Source organism: Peromyscus californicus, unplaced genomic scaffold (genome assembly GCF_007827085.1).
Source record: "Peromyscus californicus insignis strain IS unplaced genomic scaffold, ASM782708v3 Scaffold_9__1_contigs__length_137607984, whole genome shotgun sequence".
Lineage (NCBI taxonomy): Eukaryota > Metazoa > Chordata > Mammalia > Rodentia > Cricetidae > Peromyscus > Peromyscus californicus.
The window spans coordinates 47,255,362-47,272,799 of NW_026294617.1; the positions used below are offsets into that span (position 1 = coordinate 47,255,362).

Consider the following 17,438-nt stretch of genomic DNA (forward strand, 5'->3'; position numbering starts at 1 on the left):
TACAATCTCATCCAGAGGTGGTAAACAAGTGGAAAGAAAAACAAGTTATTTATATTCTAATAATTACAAATGTTACTGCAAATCTTTGAAAAGCAGAACACTGAAATTTAAATTTAATCAAAGGACTCTGATGTAACTGGAGAGATAAGACTGAAAAATGGAACTGAACAGCAACAAGTTTTCATAGTTTGGTGTATGTACATAAATACGAATTATTATCTTTAAGCTAAATATTAATTTATGCTTCAAAATACAAAAACACCACCATGTGTATATACTCTCAAAAGCCAGGCTGCCAGATATGGTAACCATAAAGGTCATTACTAATCAATCATGATAGTGAGGGGAGGTGACTAAGTGCATCTTTATGACAGGCTTGATTCTTCACTGAAGCTACAGTTTGTGATAGAGGAACCAGAGCAAATGTCAATATAACATAACTATCTCAATTCTTGAAATGGTAAATTATGAGAATACAAGTACACATTGCTTTCATTTTCTCCTGTATCACAGAGGGAATCCAATACATATGTATACACACATACATATATAAATACACAAAGAATGTACTCACATTTACGTCTGTGTGATGAATTAATACACAAAGAGCTGGAAGAATCTGAGAAGAGAAATATGAACACTTCAAAACATACACAGATTAAAAAATACATATAATGGTATCTAAGTATTTTTCTTTTGTTTACCTCCTGAATCGTTTCCATTGGTGGTGGTGGATCTTTGTGGCGACATAAATTGACCATAACCCAGGTAACATTTCTTAAGAATGTTATAGGAATAGACGGACTTATGAATGAAAGCAGAGGTTTTACAACTCCAAGACTTATCACATAATCTCTACACTGAGGCCCATCACCTGTAGAAGGATTAATTTAATAAGATCAATCAACAGTAAGCCTTTTCAGAAAACATAAAGCATTGGGTACAAATTACGGCTTCTAATATTTTAATAAGATCTCTTTAGTTTTATATAAAGTTTTAGGAATTTAACAAATAGGTACTCTAGGTCTTTGAGCCAAGAGAAACAATGTAAGATACAAGCTCATATTACTTGAATCTGTGCCTTTATAAGCTGCTCGCTCACAGGATGCATTTATGCCCTCAAGTGTGGCGGCCCAGGAACTCTTTTATATACCTAAAGCAGACATTTGTTACCCTTACCTCAACGACTCAGTTTAACAAACTTTCAAATTAACATAAGATATGTCAAAATAACTATTGAGAAAATGTTGCAGAATTCATAGTTATGATCCAATATTAAAGTCTAGTGTGGAGGCACAAGTCTGTAATTCCAGTATTTTGGAGGTGAAATCAGAAGAATGGAGTCAAGGCTAGCTTTAGCAATGTAAGGAGTTCAAAGTGGAGACCTAATATTAAAGCAAAACTAAACAATCCACAAGTAAAAGCTTGCTTGCATATAATATCTGGTGATGTATTTGAATTAATTCTAAAATGTAACTAGAATTAAAAACAAAACCCCAAATATTATGATGTTCCTTTAATACAGCAGTTCTCAACCTGTGGGTCTCAACCCTTTGGGGGTCGCTGTCAGCTATCCTGCATATCAGGTCTTTACATTACAATTCATAACAGTAGCAAAATCACAGTTGTGAAGTAGCAACGGAGTAATTTTATGGTGAGTGTCATCACAACATGAGGAACAACTGTATTAAAGGTCACAACATCAGGAAAATGGAGAGCAAATGGGGGAGGCACCTGGATGTGCACCATCCTTTTTAAAGGTAGTGTACTCTGAACTAGTAAGTTTACAGAGCAAGCTGCCCACAAAACTCCCAATCATAACATCTCACGTCAGACCTAGAAGGGACATATACTAAAGACTTAATGCAACCAACTGTGGTGGCACATACCCAGAACCTTAGAATTCAAGAGGCTAAGCAGGAAAACTGCTCTGAGTTCAATGCAATCAGGGCTATATGATGAGTTCAAGGTCAGCCTGGAAAATATACGCTGCACTACACATACAAGCATGCATACACACAGAATAAGTGAAATGTCATCATTTAAAACAATCTCCAGAATCTCCCTTTATCCAAGTAATGAGAGCACTAAAAAGGGATTTTCTAGCCCCATCCTCCATAGCTGAGGTCTCTTGAGTTACAGCAGAACAGACTGTAACTCAGATCTCAGAATTTTCCTATTATTGGGTCTCTGATTTTTTTCAGACAGGGTCTTGCTATGTAGTATAGGCTAGCCTTGAACTCTCAGCAATTCTCCTGCCTCAACTTCCTGAGTTCTTTGAATTTCAAAGTCTGTGTTACTATATTCTCCAGTAAACAGACATGGTGGTATAGGGCTGCAATCCCAGCACTTGGGGATGTGTGTATGTGCTCCAGCTGAGGTAGGAGGATCAAGAGTTCCAGGTCAGCTAGATTACCATTAACAAATGGAAAAATGCCTCTACTGCTGGGCTGTGGTATTAAATGCCTTTAATCCCAGCACTCAGGAGGCAGAAGCAGGTGCATCTCTGTGAGTTCGAGGTCAGCTGGTCTACAGAGTGAGTTCCAGGACAGCCAGGGCTATAAAAAGAAAGCCCATCTCAACCGCTCCCAAAGCCTCTAACTAAAAACAAATGCTTGAAACACTGAGTTTGTGTCAATTATTCTCCCTACAGCTATTTTTATAAGTGCAAAGGTAGTGAATTGTTGAACTTAGAATGTTCAACAATACCCTCTGTTAATTCCTTAAGTAAGAGTTGACTACCAACAAAAAGATATCATGGTAACTTAAGCAACAAACATGCTGCTCCTGTTTATTGTTTATTGTTATTTTCAACCACTAGCAGTCATTTCGATTGGCTAGTATGTGGTTTATCCACTTATTGGATTAGCACTCTAACTTCTATACAAACCTATGATATTTCCCAATGCCCACACTGCTTGCTCACAGACATTCTGATGCGGTGAATGCAGAAGCCTCAGGAATAGTGGCACAGCATCTGAAAGAAGAAAATATGTAACGATTAAAGAGGAAGATAATACAAGCCCCTTCAATTGTTTTTTGACTGAGACCCCCAACAATACAACATAATACAAACTACCAACACTATCTACCATCTTCGTCCAGGAGTAAGCTCAGGTCATAAGGCTTGGCAGCAAGGGCTTTCCCTGCTGAACCATCTCTCCTGCCTTGCTTAAATCACCTTTGGATAGGGACATTGAAATGAAGACTATCGGAGTCATTAGGCCAGTGATTCTCAGAGCACCTTCTCAATCAGAGGGTAATTCTGTTGCTAAGTGGAGAGCAAACACAGAAACAGCTCTCCACATACCTGAGCAGACTAACATGCACTGACTCTTCTTGCCTTTACACAGAACTCTGAAGAACACTACATAATTTATGTATGTGTGTAGATCAATCATGCTCATAATAAAAAATAGCTCATTTACCTATTTTTTTAGATACTATACAAGATATCAATGGTAAACAAATCCAAAGTCTTTTTCTTACTGGGAATCGTAGAAAACACCTGTAATCCTAGCACTTACATGGAAGCAGGAAGATTAGCAGTTCAAGGCTAGCCTACCTGCATAATGAGTTTGAGCCCAGCCTGGGCTACATGAGACCCTGTTTTAACAAAACAAAACAAAATAAAAAACAACTCAGTCTCTTCCTAGTCATTAAGAACTATATAAAAGAAGTAAAAGAGTGAAAGAGGGGCGGGAGAGATGGCTCAGTGGTTAAGATCATACTGGCTGCTATTCCAGAGGACCCAGGTTCAATTCCCAGCACCCACATGGCAGCTCACAACTGTCTAATTCCTGCTCCAGAGGATCCAATGCCCTCACAGAGGCATACCTGCAAGCAAAATGTCTTATGGGTAGATACTATTCTATAATATAGTTATATCTTTTAGGAGGATCTATAGATTTATTTATTTATAAGATGAGGCCTCAAACTCATGATCCTTCTACATCAGCCTCTCAAGCCTTGGGATTAAAAGCATGTGCCACAGGGCGGTGGTGGCGCACGCCTTTAATCCCAGCACTCGGGAGGCAGAGCCAGGCGGATCTCTGTGAGTTCGAGGCCAGCCTGGACTACCAAGTGAGTTCCAGGAAAGGCGCAAAGCTACACAGAGAAACCCTGTCTTGAAAAACCAAAAAAAAAAAAAAAATAAATAAAAAAAAAATTAAAAAAAAAAATAAAAGCATGTGCCACTATGCCTGGCCATTACAGTTTATTTTTTACCAATGGGGGGGGGGGGGTTACAATTTTGTTAATTAACAACTTACTGGACTGAACCACTGCTTGCGTCTGTTCAGACGTTCCAGATGCAATGTTTGTCAAAGCCCATGCAGCTTCAAACTGTAAAGAAGGACTACCAAAGAACAAGAGATTTGAACCATACATTTCACTTCACCTAAATGTCTGCCAACCATTTACTCCCTCTACTATTTAAAATGTTGTTCAAAAGTTTATTTATCCATCTATCCTTAAAAACATAACAACCCAATCATTTCATTATGAAGTTCATACATGTCCCCCAAATGCCCTTCTTAGTATTTTTAGTTATATCTTTATTAAAATAGACACTTACTTTCACATTATTCCTCAGTTTTCAAGTACTCATTTTGCCAATTTTCAAAGTTCACAAATTAAAAATCATTCTCAAATTTGTTTTTGGTTCTTACCTTGATTTTAAATTTCAATTCTATCCCATAACCTTTCTTTCTTTTTTACTTTTTTTTTTTTTTTTTTTGGTTTTTTCGAGGCAGGGTTTCGCTGTGTAGCTTTGCGCCTTTCCTGCAACTCACTTGGTAGTCCAGGCTGGCCTCGAACTCACAGAGATCCGCCTGGCTCTGCCTAAGGCGTGCGCCACCACCGCCCGGCTTCTTTCTTTTTAAAAAGAAAAGCTCTCTCTACAAAGCGCAGGCTGGCCTTGAAATGCAACTTCCAGAGTTCTCAGATTACAAGCATGTATCCTCATGCTTGGTTTTTGTTTCTGAGACAGGGTCTCTAGTCCAGATAGTCCCTGAACTCATTATGTATAGCCAAGCATGACTTTGAACTTCTGACCTTCCTGCCTCTACCTCTTGGGTCATTTTCCTTTAAAGATTAAACTAGCAAATCTACCCTTTCCAAAGAACATATTCTAATTTAAGATAATATTTATATACTTACTTGTCATCTCTTTCAAGACAATGAACTAAAATAGGCAATATTCCAGATTTTATTAAGTCATCAATTGGTGGATTTCGATCACTGGACAAAAGCTTCCTGCAAGATAGACACCTCTTGTAAAACTTAATGTCATATATTATTACAATTAAATTCAAATTTACATTGGATATAGTTATTGTTGTAAATCTGAAGAGATGGCATAATTATACACTTTGAAAGTAACTTCTTTTTTTTTTTTTTTTTTTTTTTTGGTTTTTCGAGACAGGGTTTCTCTGTGTAGCTTTGCGCCTTTCCTGGTACTCGCTTATGGAGACCAGGCTGGCCTCGAACTCACAGAGATCCGCCTGGCTCTGCCTCCCGAGTGCTGGGATTAAAGGCGTGCGCCACCACCGCCCGGCGAAAGTAACTTCTTATACTTCATATAATGCAATATTTTCTCTAATCATGAAAAGACTGTTAATAAGTTAAATTTATAAGTAGGGCCAATAATTAGAAAAATATGATAGATATTTTGCCATTTTTATTAATATAATACTATTCCCTCACCACAGTTCTGAATATGGCAACTAAAAAGGTAACTAAATTTCTTTGAAAAACAAACAAACAAAAAACTGACAGGTTCTTACTATGTAGTCCTGGCTTCTGCCTCCTGAGTGCTGAGATTAAAGGTGTGCACAACTAGAGGTTTTTATATGTGCTATGTTCAGAGTCAATTTTAAGCTCAGAGAAAAAGGCAGACAAACTACAACATATCATTTACTTCACTAAGAAAGGAATTAATAGGTTTTTAAAATATCCAAAATTATGTATCCCAGGCCATACAAAGAATAAGAGTCCAAAGGGTGGCATGTTTAAAGTGACCACAGTGTTCAATTCATCCCACTCTATACATATTAAATATCACGAAAGCCCAACACCACTAATAACATAAATCTTCTCCTTACTGGACTCTGCTGTACAACTATATAAAGACAAGGTTAAATAAAGTCTAGTCAGAGCATCACTCTCTGGAAGGGACAGTTATCCATCTACTACCTTATGAATAGAAAACTCCTTGTCTTACTTTTCACCTGCTCCATAAGGTGGGGCTACACACCTTACCTAACTGACTCAGCCTGGGACCAATGTGATCTCATCTCTGAGCACTTTGTTTCCTCCTCTCCTCACTAGGAATGCCTAGCCATCTATTTATTTCAGGTTCTGTACCACCTCTCAATTCTAAGAGTATGTGTACAGCATAGTCCCACACTTGCTGCTGGGTGCCACTACTTTTAAATAGCTCTGCAGTCCCTATAAATTCTAAACAATTGCTGCTGCTGCTGCTGCTACTACTACTACTACTACTACTACTACTACTGCTGCTGCTGCTGCTGCTGCTGCTGCTGCTGCTGCTGCTGCTGCTGCTGCTACTACTGCTGCTACTGCTGCTACTACTACTACTACTACTACTACTACTTACTACTACTACTACTGCTGCTGCTGCTGCTGCTGCTGCTGCTTTTTCTTTCTTTTTTATTTATTTATTTATTTTTTAAAAAGACAGGTTCTCATATATCCAAGGCTATTCAAACTTCCTATGTGGCTAAGGATGATCATATATTTCTGATCTTCCTGCTTCTACCTCCTAAGAACTGTGATTACAGGTGTGTGAAAATACACCAGTTTTACACAGAGCTTGGTATCACATCTGTACATACTAGGCAAGAAGCATTCTACTGAGAACTGAGCTACATACCCTCAGGCCAGAATCTAAACTATATTTTGCTAGCAGAACATAAAAAAGTTCAATCTGGAACTGATCCACAAACTTCCTCTGTATTAGCTAGTTTTCATAGTGTGGGAAGGACAATCTAGGCCACTGGGGATTGGGGGTGGGGTGGGGAGGACAGACATTAATGGTTGTAATCAGTGCTGGATCCAGCATGGGACAAGACTGACACATCAGGAAAGAAGCACATACTGATGGGTAGCCTGACTGTCAACAAGGGTAACCAATTGCTTTCTCATTGGATCTGAGTCTTGTTCCACAGAAGGGAATTCATACCAGGCGCTGTCAACCTGGTCAAAAACCGATGGTTAGGGAGGTGATAGTCCTAGGGGTAAACCTACAATTGTAGTTTGGCTAATCATCATGTTGCCAAACTGCCTTCTAAATATTGACGTTTACACCCATAGATTTGTACTTGGTCAAAAGTATCTCTGTAATGGTTAATACAGAGACCTCTAACTGGTCAAAGTACTGAGAATAAGTGACTGTAGAGTGTTCAGCCCCAAATGGGACATCTCTATCAACACGCTCTCCCTTCCAGGATCAGTGCACACTATGGAAGCAGGTAAAGAAAATATGTAAGAGCTGGAGGACAGTGCTGTGAAATACTGCCCTCGGGACATAACATGGCCACAGCACTCATGAACTCACAACAGGTATGGTTACCTTCACAAGACCAAACTTTCTAGCATGGATCAGAGAGGAGTTCACAAGGCCTTACTCTAGCTAAGGAGCTGTTGGCAGTTGATGGCTACTGAGAGACAGTCATTTCTCTTTAGAGGTGTGACAACTGGTAGGCTGAGCAAGCCCCAGTGGATGGGAAGCACTAACTGGATTCAGTAGGTTAAAGTAACTTTTTTAAAAAGGGAGGATATGAAGTTAGAAAGGGGATCTGTTGCGAGGAAAGTCAGGGAAGTTAGAGGTAGATATGGTCAAAATACATTGTGTGCATGTAAGAAATTTTCCTATAAAGAATAAAAATATTCCATTAAAATCAAGAAAAGAATACTGCATAGTATTTTCACAGTACTGTCCATAATTCATAGCACAGTGCTTAGCACAAGTGTAAATAAAGTCAGGGCTTTTATCTTATTTGAATTTTTTAAAGACTCATTTTATTTTATGTATGAGTGTTATGCTTGCATGTGTGTCTGTGCGTCACATGTGTGCCTTGTACCCAAGGAGGTCAAAAGGTGTCAGGTTCTCTACAACTGGAGTTCTGGACAGTTGTGAGCTGGCATGTGAACTGTGGTAGCTGGGAATTGAACCCAAGTCTTCTGCAAGAACAGCAAATGCTCTTCAGCACAGAGTCATCTCTCCAGACCCCGCCTTTCTCATTTGATAACAGAGTGCAATATCTACAAACAGTACGAATCACCTGGTGCCAGGTCTGTCTTTGTGTCAAGGCTCCAGCAGTTTTACATCTAGTTCCTTTTGCAGTAACATCGTTAACACAGTGAAAAAAAAAGGAAAATAATAAGTCCTAGAATTATCTTGAAATCAGTTTGTTCTTACATAGCCTTGAGATTGTCTCAGGATTTCCCTGAAATCCACAGTTCATACTTTGACCATAATTTGCATCTTAGCCATCTTTCTTATAAACATGAATTTACTGTTTTAAAACGTGATCTCTCTTATAGCAAACTCTAAGTAGTTCTTTAGCCTATGGTATAAAATAATGTAGCACTACATTTTCCCTATTTGTCTTAGTTAAGGCAAATACACATAAGCACATATAATAAAATATAAAAGATTCACACATTTGATAAGATATTGCACACATCTGTGAAAATATTTTACACTTTCAAATCTTATCAACTATGACCAGTATCTTATTTAAATATTTTTGTATGAACAATCCTTCTATATTTATAAATATACAAAGCAACCATTATGTTATAATACAACCATGTCTTACTCAATATACTAGTTAATTCAAAGATCTTTCTCAAAAATAAATTGGGTATATGTGTGTATGTGTGTGTTCATGTATGTGTGCATGTACATATAGTGAAAGCCAGAGGTCAACCTCAGAAGCTGCTCTTCAGGAGCTACCCACCTTGTTTTGTGAGACAGGGTTTCTCACTGGCCCGGCCTCACCAAGTCAGCTATGCTGCCTGGCCAGGGGAGCCCCAAGGATGGGTCTAGTCTCCACTCCCAGTGCTAGGGTACAGGCCAGCATTGCATGTTCAGCTTTTTACATGGGTTCTGGGGACTTAACTTGGGTCCTCGAGCTTGCACAGCAAGCACTCTCCAGGTTGAGCTATCTCCTCAGCGCCTCACTAAGTTTTTCTGGCTTTTTCCTAAAAATACGACAACACAGGTTTCACAACTGAAATGTAGAAAATGACTTGGCATTTCTGGCTTAGAAAAACACTAGTGTAAATGCAGCAATATACACTTAATGTATACTTGTTATACATGATACATTATGCTTATAACTCAAGTCACTGTTTTAACTAATACAAGCACTGCTGGAAGACTTAGCGATCTAAAACAGGGGTCTGAAGAACTTGAATTTTGATCTTTTAACTCACCTAGCAGCTTGAACTGCACTTAATTGAATTCCTTGGTTATCACTTGAAGCATTCTATAAAAAAAATAAAACAATTTATTACATGGATACACAGTAATTAGTTTAGTCCAGAAAGCACAAAGAGAGGTGAATAAAACTCAACTTACTTGAACAATAGCTTCTAGAGAGGTATTTTGCTGGCAAGAAGTTAAAGAGAAAACAAAGTTAAAAAGTCATCTTTAAATGTCGTGTTTATTAAAAAAAAAAAAATCTACTGGAAGTTTTAGATTACCAGAATAACATAACTTACCACTCTATAATCACCATCTATATCAGAGTCTTCACAGATATCTTCATGTGGTACATTCCTTCTCTTTAAGAGATGTTCATCTCTTTTATTCTTTAAGAAAAAAAAATCAAACAATTTCAGATAAGCAAAACAGTTAACTATTTTCATACAGAAGTTAAGCAATCCTGTGTCTACAAACTGAAATAATGACATGCCTTTTAAATGTAAAAACAAATGCAAAAAAATTAAATCAAACTATGAAATAAGCACCGACTTAACACTAATTTGAGTCCAAAATCACAAACACTATTCATTTCTAATGAACTGTGAACTAACTGTAAAAACAAAATAGTTTTACTAAAATGGCTAATGTACAGTTTAAGCCAGAATCATATATATACATATATACATATACATATACATATACATATACATATACATACATACATACATACATACATACATATTCGAAAGTACTAAACCATTTTATAGATCATCTGGAAAGTGACTCTTTATTACCTAAAAGCAGAGTCAAAGCAAAAGCTGGGCAGTTCAAAATTGGGCAAAAATTAACAAAAGTCAAGGATCATTTTAAATTTTACTTGAAATGTTTGGGGCAAATCAAAAATTATATTCTCAACTCTAGTCTACTTTAATATTTGAAAAGACAAAACTAGTATGTATCAAATTAGCAAGGTAGAACTACTATATTAATAGCAGAACTATTTAGTTTAACAGTATCTCTGATTTAGAATTTCCATAAATCATTAAAAGTTATAAAAACTAAACTTGTTCACATCTATTAGTGGAAAGTGGACAAGTTGTATCTTGCCAATTTCTTTTTTTTTTTTTAAGATTTTATTTATTAATTATGTACACAGTATTCTGTCTGCATGTGTCCTTACAGGCCAGAAGAGGGCACCAGATCTCATTACAGGTGGTTGTGAGCCACCATGTGGGTGCTGGGAATTGAACTCAGGACCTCTGGAAGAGCAGTTAGTGATCTTAACCACTGAGCCATCTCTCCAGCCCTATCTTGCCAATTTCAATGGTTTTCTAAAAACAAAAACAAAAATTTGTTTGAAAAAAAAAATGTTGAGCACTTGAGACTGAAAAAGCTTAACTATATTCAACAAATACAATTTCATTACACAACAGGTTGTATATTTTATAAGATACAATTCTTAATATTTTGTCTATGCTGTTATTAGAATTATTTCTCAGAATACCAATAGTAAACCATACTTACCTTTCTTAGTTCAACTACAACTTCATTTCGTTGTCTTCTCATAGTCTACAAAAAATAAGAAAAACTTTTTCTAGTTTCCACCTGCCTATACATTCAACTTTCTCTCAAAACTGCATTTTATGATCTTTCACAAACACCCAACTCCATCTTAATAAATGGTTCATCCATCCTTCCAGTTGCATAGACACAAAACCTGGAGCCATGTTTTCATATATCATACATTCACTTATTCAAACTCTTACTGCCTTTTCTTATCTTCTCTGTAACTCTTTCAATCCAATTTGTCATTCTCTCTCTGAGACCAATGCAAACACCTAATATGTTATCTCTCTTGCTCTTCTTTTAAAAAATATTTTAATTTATGTGCATGTGTGCATGAGCACCCAAATGCATATATGTACCGTGTGTGTAGGAGCCCAAGGAGGTAGGAAGACGGCATCAGATCCCTTAGAATTTGAGTTAAAGGCAGTTGTAAGCTGCCAAATCCTTTGTAAGAGTAAGCACATGCTCTCAGTCACTGGGCCATCTCTTCTGGCTCGCTCTCTTGCTCTTCTAACTTCTTTTCTCTCTAGTCTGCTCTTATCAGAGCAACCCCAATAATCTACATAGCTTTAATTTTTGTATACTATGTATGGACTCCTTTGGCAACTTGGTAAAAATCAAATTGTTATCTTCTGACATACTATTTTTAAACACACACACACACACACACACACACACACACACACACACACACAACTGGTATGTATGGTATGTAGTATCTCCCAAGATGGATCAGGGTTCAGTTTTTAGACTTAGTATCTCTCTGTACTTCAACTTCCTCATCTACAAAATAGGATAGGGTACTATACTCCCCCTTGTTCCCCCGCTCATTTTTTGGTAGGTGGATTTTTGCAACAGGATCTCATTATATAGTCTTGGCTAACCTGGAACTTACTATGTTGACCAGGCTGGCCTAGAACTCACAAAGACCTGCTTGCCAGTGCTTGAGGGCTAGTATTAAAAGCATGTGACACTACATTCAAATAGTGAGGTAAGCACTCTACCACTGAGTTCTCTCTCCAGTCCTCTTTTTACTTTTTATTTTAAGACAGGGTCTTACACTCTTGCCAGGCTGGCCTTGAACTCCCTCGGGCAGGCTCTGAAATTGTTGTCTTCTTGCCTTAGTCTTAGAGGTTAGGATTTATAGAGCTGTGCAACCAGACCCCTACTCAGCCTACTTCTAACATTTACAGTAAAGCTTAAATAAGTAAATACATCCAAGTTCTTAGACACTTCCTGTGTTAGTCTTATCATTGCTGCTATGTCCTCAGGTGGGAATGTTCTTCCCCTACGATCTACTGTGTTCAGTCTTCCTTATCAAGGCATTCACCAAATTTCTATCTATATACTATCCTTTATCATGCCTAACCTTTCCTCATCATAACATGTATTACATCCTAAATTACTATATAATTTTATTTGTTTATTGGTAACCCCCCCACTACAATATAAATCCTCTCTCTATGAGATAACAAGGATAAGCACTATTTCTTAACTATCTTAATTTTATATGTGCTATCTTAATTTTATATGTGTAGAAAACTTTGCCCCAATTTTTGATCACATTACTTTAGTCTGTGGTCTTTTGATTTTTGGAACAGATAAGGACTTTAATAATACAAAATTTAAAATGCTAACAAAATAAATATTGCAAAATGAATAATCAACTATGAACTAAGAGTTTTAAGATCCAGTATCTCATTTAAACATTACAACCTGAAGAAATTTTTGTTCTTACATATTCACGTAAATATGAAAACTGAAGCTTATATTAAACTAGGCCCCCAAACAGAGGATTAGAATCCAGTAAGCCACATCATTTTCCAAACATCTGCAAGTAGAATTCAAGCCAATCTGAGAGTCTAAGGCTCATATTAAAGTAAAAGTGTTATAGGCTAATATTCAGTAATATGAAAATCTGAGATCCAAAATTCTCTAAAAATCCAAATTTGGAATGTTGACATATCTCAAGTGATAAACTATACACCACAAATTATTTCATGCTCAAAATTATTTGATATATTATATAACTATCATTTACCATATATATAACATAAAATATAAATGAATTTCATGTTTGGGCTTCGGTCTTATTTTAAATATATGCTCAATTTTGAAAATGTAAAGCTATTCTGGCCCATGCATTTTGGGTGAGAGATACTTAACTTGACCAATAAGCTGTGCTTATTGTAACACAAAACAAACACCTATGCTCTATGCCCCATCCAGACTATTGTGCCTCTAAGGTGTGTTATCTAAAAGACAAGTTCAACTAAGGTAACTAAGACAGACTTCTGAGGGGCAGAGGGATTAAATCCCTGGGAAAGTGTCATTAGTAAGCACCGCCCCTTAAAGAAGACAGGAGTGTACTGAACTTTACCTTCTTCACATTAGTGCAAACTATTATACAAGTCCTTCCTCCACTGTAATATATGCTATTTATTAAAGTTGGAGGTTTCAATAATTTAGAATTAAAAAAGAAAAAAACCCAGGAAGATCTCAAACTCAAGACTGGCCTGGGCTATATAACAAAACCCTGTCTCAAAAACCACTAATAAAGAACTTACTGACCCATTTTTTTTTCATTTTTCTTTATTAAGAAATTTTCTACTCACTCTACATACCACCCACAGATCCCACCTCTTCCCTCCTTTCACCCCTCCCTCCCAAGCCATCCCACATCCCCCAAATCAAGGTCTCCCATGGGGAGTCAGCAGAGTCCAGCACACTGAGCCTAGGCAGGTCCAAGCCCCTCCCCACTGCACCAAGGCTGCGCAAGGCGTCACACCACAGGCACAGGGCTCCCAAAAGCCTGCCCATGCATCAGGGACGGATCCCGATCCCCCTGCCTGGGTGCCCCCCAAACAGTTCAAGCCAAACAACCGTCTTCCATATCCAGATGGCCTAGTCCAGTCCCATGGGGGCTCCACCGTCACTAGTCTACAGTTCATGGGCTTCCACTAGTGTGGCCGGTCATCTCTGAGCGTCTTCCCATCATGATCGCGACGTCCCCCGCCTGCAGAATCCCTCCTCTCTCTCATAGATTGGATTCCCGGAGCTCAGCCTGGCGCCTGGCAGTGGATCTCAGCATCTGCCTCCATCAGTCACTGGACAAAGGCTCTCTTGGTCCAATCGGGTGCTGGCGGGCTCTGTCTCCTATTGACCCAATTTAACAAGGCAACAACAACATACGACTGGAGCTATTGTTACCTGTAGAAATTATTTGCAAAGGAAGAGATTTGACAGAGACTTTACTATAGGGTAAGAGTTTTTAAACTTCTCTTTCCAAAGTAGAGCCATCTCAGATCAAGGACTTTTATTCTTGAGGTCCTATGAAAGGTGCACATAAGGCTTCTTAGATCTCAGTCTCCCCCATCTTAGAAATCAGGCTTTGCATATTACATGTAGATTCAATGGTTGTGAATTCACAAAATTCACACTGCACTAAACAGTACTGTCAATTAGAATTCCCAAAAGTTGCCAAACTGGCCAAAAGTTTATTTATAAGCCACAGATACGCAAAGGATAAAGGGTATAAATGGGGGAGGGGAGAGGAATATAAAGTGAGGAGGTTGCAGATAAAGCTTTGCACCTTTCCTGGATCTCACTCTGTAGACCAGGCTGGCCTCGAACTCACAAAGATCCACCAGCCTCTGCCTCCCGAGTGCTGGGATTAAAGGCATGCGCCACCACCACCCGGCCTTTAGCACAGAATTTTAAAACCCGTAATTTTCAAATTTGTCATACAGTTCCAAAATCTTAAAATTAAAGCAAAAAGAAATCTCTGAAACTCTAAAATTAATTCATGGTATAACATATTTTAAGAATTTTGGTATTTAAAATTTTCTTGGACAAAATCAAGACTTAGATTAATTAAAAATTATCTCATTAGAGAAAAAGCATTTAAAAAATGTAAAGCCTGGTGGCACACAGCTGTAACACCAGTAGTCTAGAATCAAGACAGGAAGGCCTGTGCGTTGAGGCCAGCATAGGCTACAAAAAAGACTCTAATCTTAAAAACAAGACAATGCCCAACAACACAGATTGGGATCTATGAAAATCTTATTAACCACCTATATGCTAAGTACATATGCTATATACAAAGATGGACCAGATGCACAGTATATTCACACCCTCAAGAAGAGAGAGATGGCTCAGTGGATAAAATCATTTACCATAAAGCCTAAAGGCTTGAGTTTGACTCCTGAGACCCACATCATGGAAAGGAAGATCAACTCCTACAAGCTGTCCTCTAACACAAGTGAAGTGTTATGTATGTATGTACGGGTGTATATGTGCACACACACGATGGAATAAAAGTTTTGAAAAAGAAGGTTGTACTCTTATGACAGAAATAATGTTGAGACAGTCTCTCACTGTGTAATCTTGGCTCGTTATGTTGGAACCAGGCTGGCTTCAAACTCGTAGGAAATTGATCTGGGGGCTGGAGAAATGGCTCAGTGGCTAAGAGCACTGGCTGCTCTTGCAGAGGACTAAGGTTCAATTCCCAGCACAATTTCCAGTTCAATTCAAGACTATGTGGGTCACACAAAGAGACCCTGTCTCAAATACACATAGATAATAAATAACTTCAACATCCTTAACTACCAGGGAAATGCAAAGTTATAGAAATTAAAGTTACATTGGAATTCCATCTCATTCTAGACACAATGGCTATCAGCAAGAAAACCAAAACAACAAATGTTGATTAGGATACATGGCAAATAGAACACTTAATACGTTGTTGGTGAGAATGTTAATTAGCTGTCACTATGGAGGAGACTGGAGAGATGGTTCAGTGGTTAAGAGCACTGGCTGCTCCTCCAGAGGACCCAGGTTCAATTCCCAGCACCCACACGGCAGTTCACAAATGTCTGTGACTCCAGTTCCAGGATATCTGGCACCCTCACACACACATACATGCAGGCAAAATGCTAATGCAAATAAAAATAAAATTTTAAAAGAGAAAACATTAAAAAAACAAAACTGTCACTATGTAAATCAGTATGGAGGTTTTAAAAAAAAATGAACACATTTGTTATATACTCAAGCTATACTGTTTGTAGGTATATACCCACAAGAATCGAAGTCAGCTTACTATGAATACCTGCATACCTATGTTTACTGCTGCACTTTTACCAATGCCAAGTCACAGAATCAGCTTCAGTATCGTCAACAGATGAATGTTGTAGAAAGTCAATATGGTATATACATAGTCAACAGAGTTTGATTCAGCCAAAGAAGAATGAAATCATATTGTCTGCAGGAAAATGAGTGGAACTAGAGATTATATTACATGAAATAAGCCAATCTCACAATGACAACCATTACATGTTTATTTTTCATCTGTGGAATTTAGGACAGAGAGAAAGGGACATGAAATTCAAAATGGTATACCATGAGGGGGTGTGGAAGAGCAAAGGGAGGGAGAAGAAAGACAAGAAAGGATAACAGCAAATCCAATCAAAGTATGTGTATACATTATGGAAATGAATGAAGTCTATTGCTCTTACAATTAATATATATACACTAGTTTTTAAAAGGTGTTATTTGCAGGATCTGTGAAAGAAGGTCAGAAGTAAAGAATGGACGGGTAAGCCAAGAGTCCCATCAATTTTATAAAAAGTATACTTTGTTTTAATTGCAGATTTTAGCCCAAGTAAGTACCACAACCTAGAATACCTGGTAGGTGCAAGCTATTTAGCCCAATTAGTCTGGTAAATCAAGAGCGGAGGATGTAGCAGTGGCAGACTAAGATTCTGATGCCTATAATTATATATGGATTATTTCAAAGGATGGTATGTAGAACTAGTTCCCTTACTGGTTTAATAACTTGCTCCTGTACTGAATAAGGTCATTACTTACTCAAGTTCCATGTATCTTTTCACTTACACTGAGAGAAGAAACTCCAATCTGATGCTCATCACTCGTAGTATGTACTAATTAGAACTTTATTATCTCTACCAATAAACACTATCTTTGAGAAATTAAACTATGGCTTAAAAATAAAAACCAAATCTTTTCTCCTCATTGAATTTTCTTAGTGAAGGGTTACAGTGGAGTTTTCCCAGAGTAGACATCACTTACCGACCAGAGCAGGCATTTAACACATTTGGAACTTTAACACTAGGCTGGCTGGTGTTGGACAAACTGGACAGTGGACATGAAAGCAATGGCAGAGACTGAGGACAACAAAGACATGTATTAGCTAAACAAAGTAGGATAAATAGATTCAAGCGACCAGTTACTGCTTGTAAGAATGTTCATTTTCCTTCAACCTTTTCATGCTTGTAACAGGAGAAACAAAAGTTGAGGAACTGTTATGAATGACCGGTTGAAGAAAACACATGGGAAATGACAGTGGGAAAAATTAAGAAAGGAAAGCAGATTTAATCAAATTAAGGAAGTCAGCAGA

General features: G+C 37.8%; 1 protein-coding gene across 1 annotated transcript in view; it reads right to left on the reverse strand.

Annotated features, from left to right (window-relative positions):
* Kpna4 (karyopherin subunit alpha 4) overlaps positions 1 to 17,438 on the reverse strand; it is a 64,910-nt gene that overhangs the window by 24,074 nt on the left and 23,398 nt on the right. The window contains exons 2-10 of the mRNA XM_052730630.1: positions 10,982 to 11,026; positions 9,754 to 9,843; positions 9,611 to 9,640; positions 9,466 to 9,518; positions 5,161 to 5,256; positions 4,272 to 4,357; positions 2,891 to 2,977; positions 705 to 874; positions 575 to 619 (exon numbers count right to left, since the gene is read on the reverse strand). Of these exons, the coding sequence (XP_052586590.1) occupies positions 575 to 619; positions 705 to 874; positions 2,891 to 2,977; positions 4,272 to 4,357; positions 5,161 to 5,256; positions 9,466 to 9,518; positions 9,611 to 9,640; positions 9,754 to 9,843; positions 10,982 to 11,026 (702 nt within the window). The remainder of the gene's footprint in view (positions 1 to 574; positions 620 to 704; positions 875 to 2,890; positions 2,978 to 4,271; positions 4,358 to 5,160; positions 5,257 to 9,465; positions 9,519 to 9,610; positions 9,641 to 9,753; positions 9,844 to 10,981; positions 11,027 to 17,438) is intronic.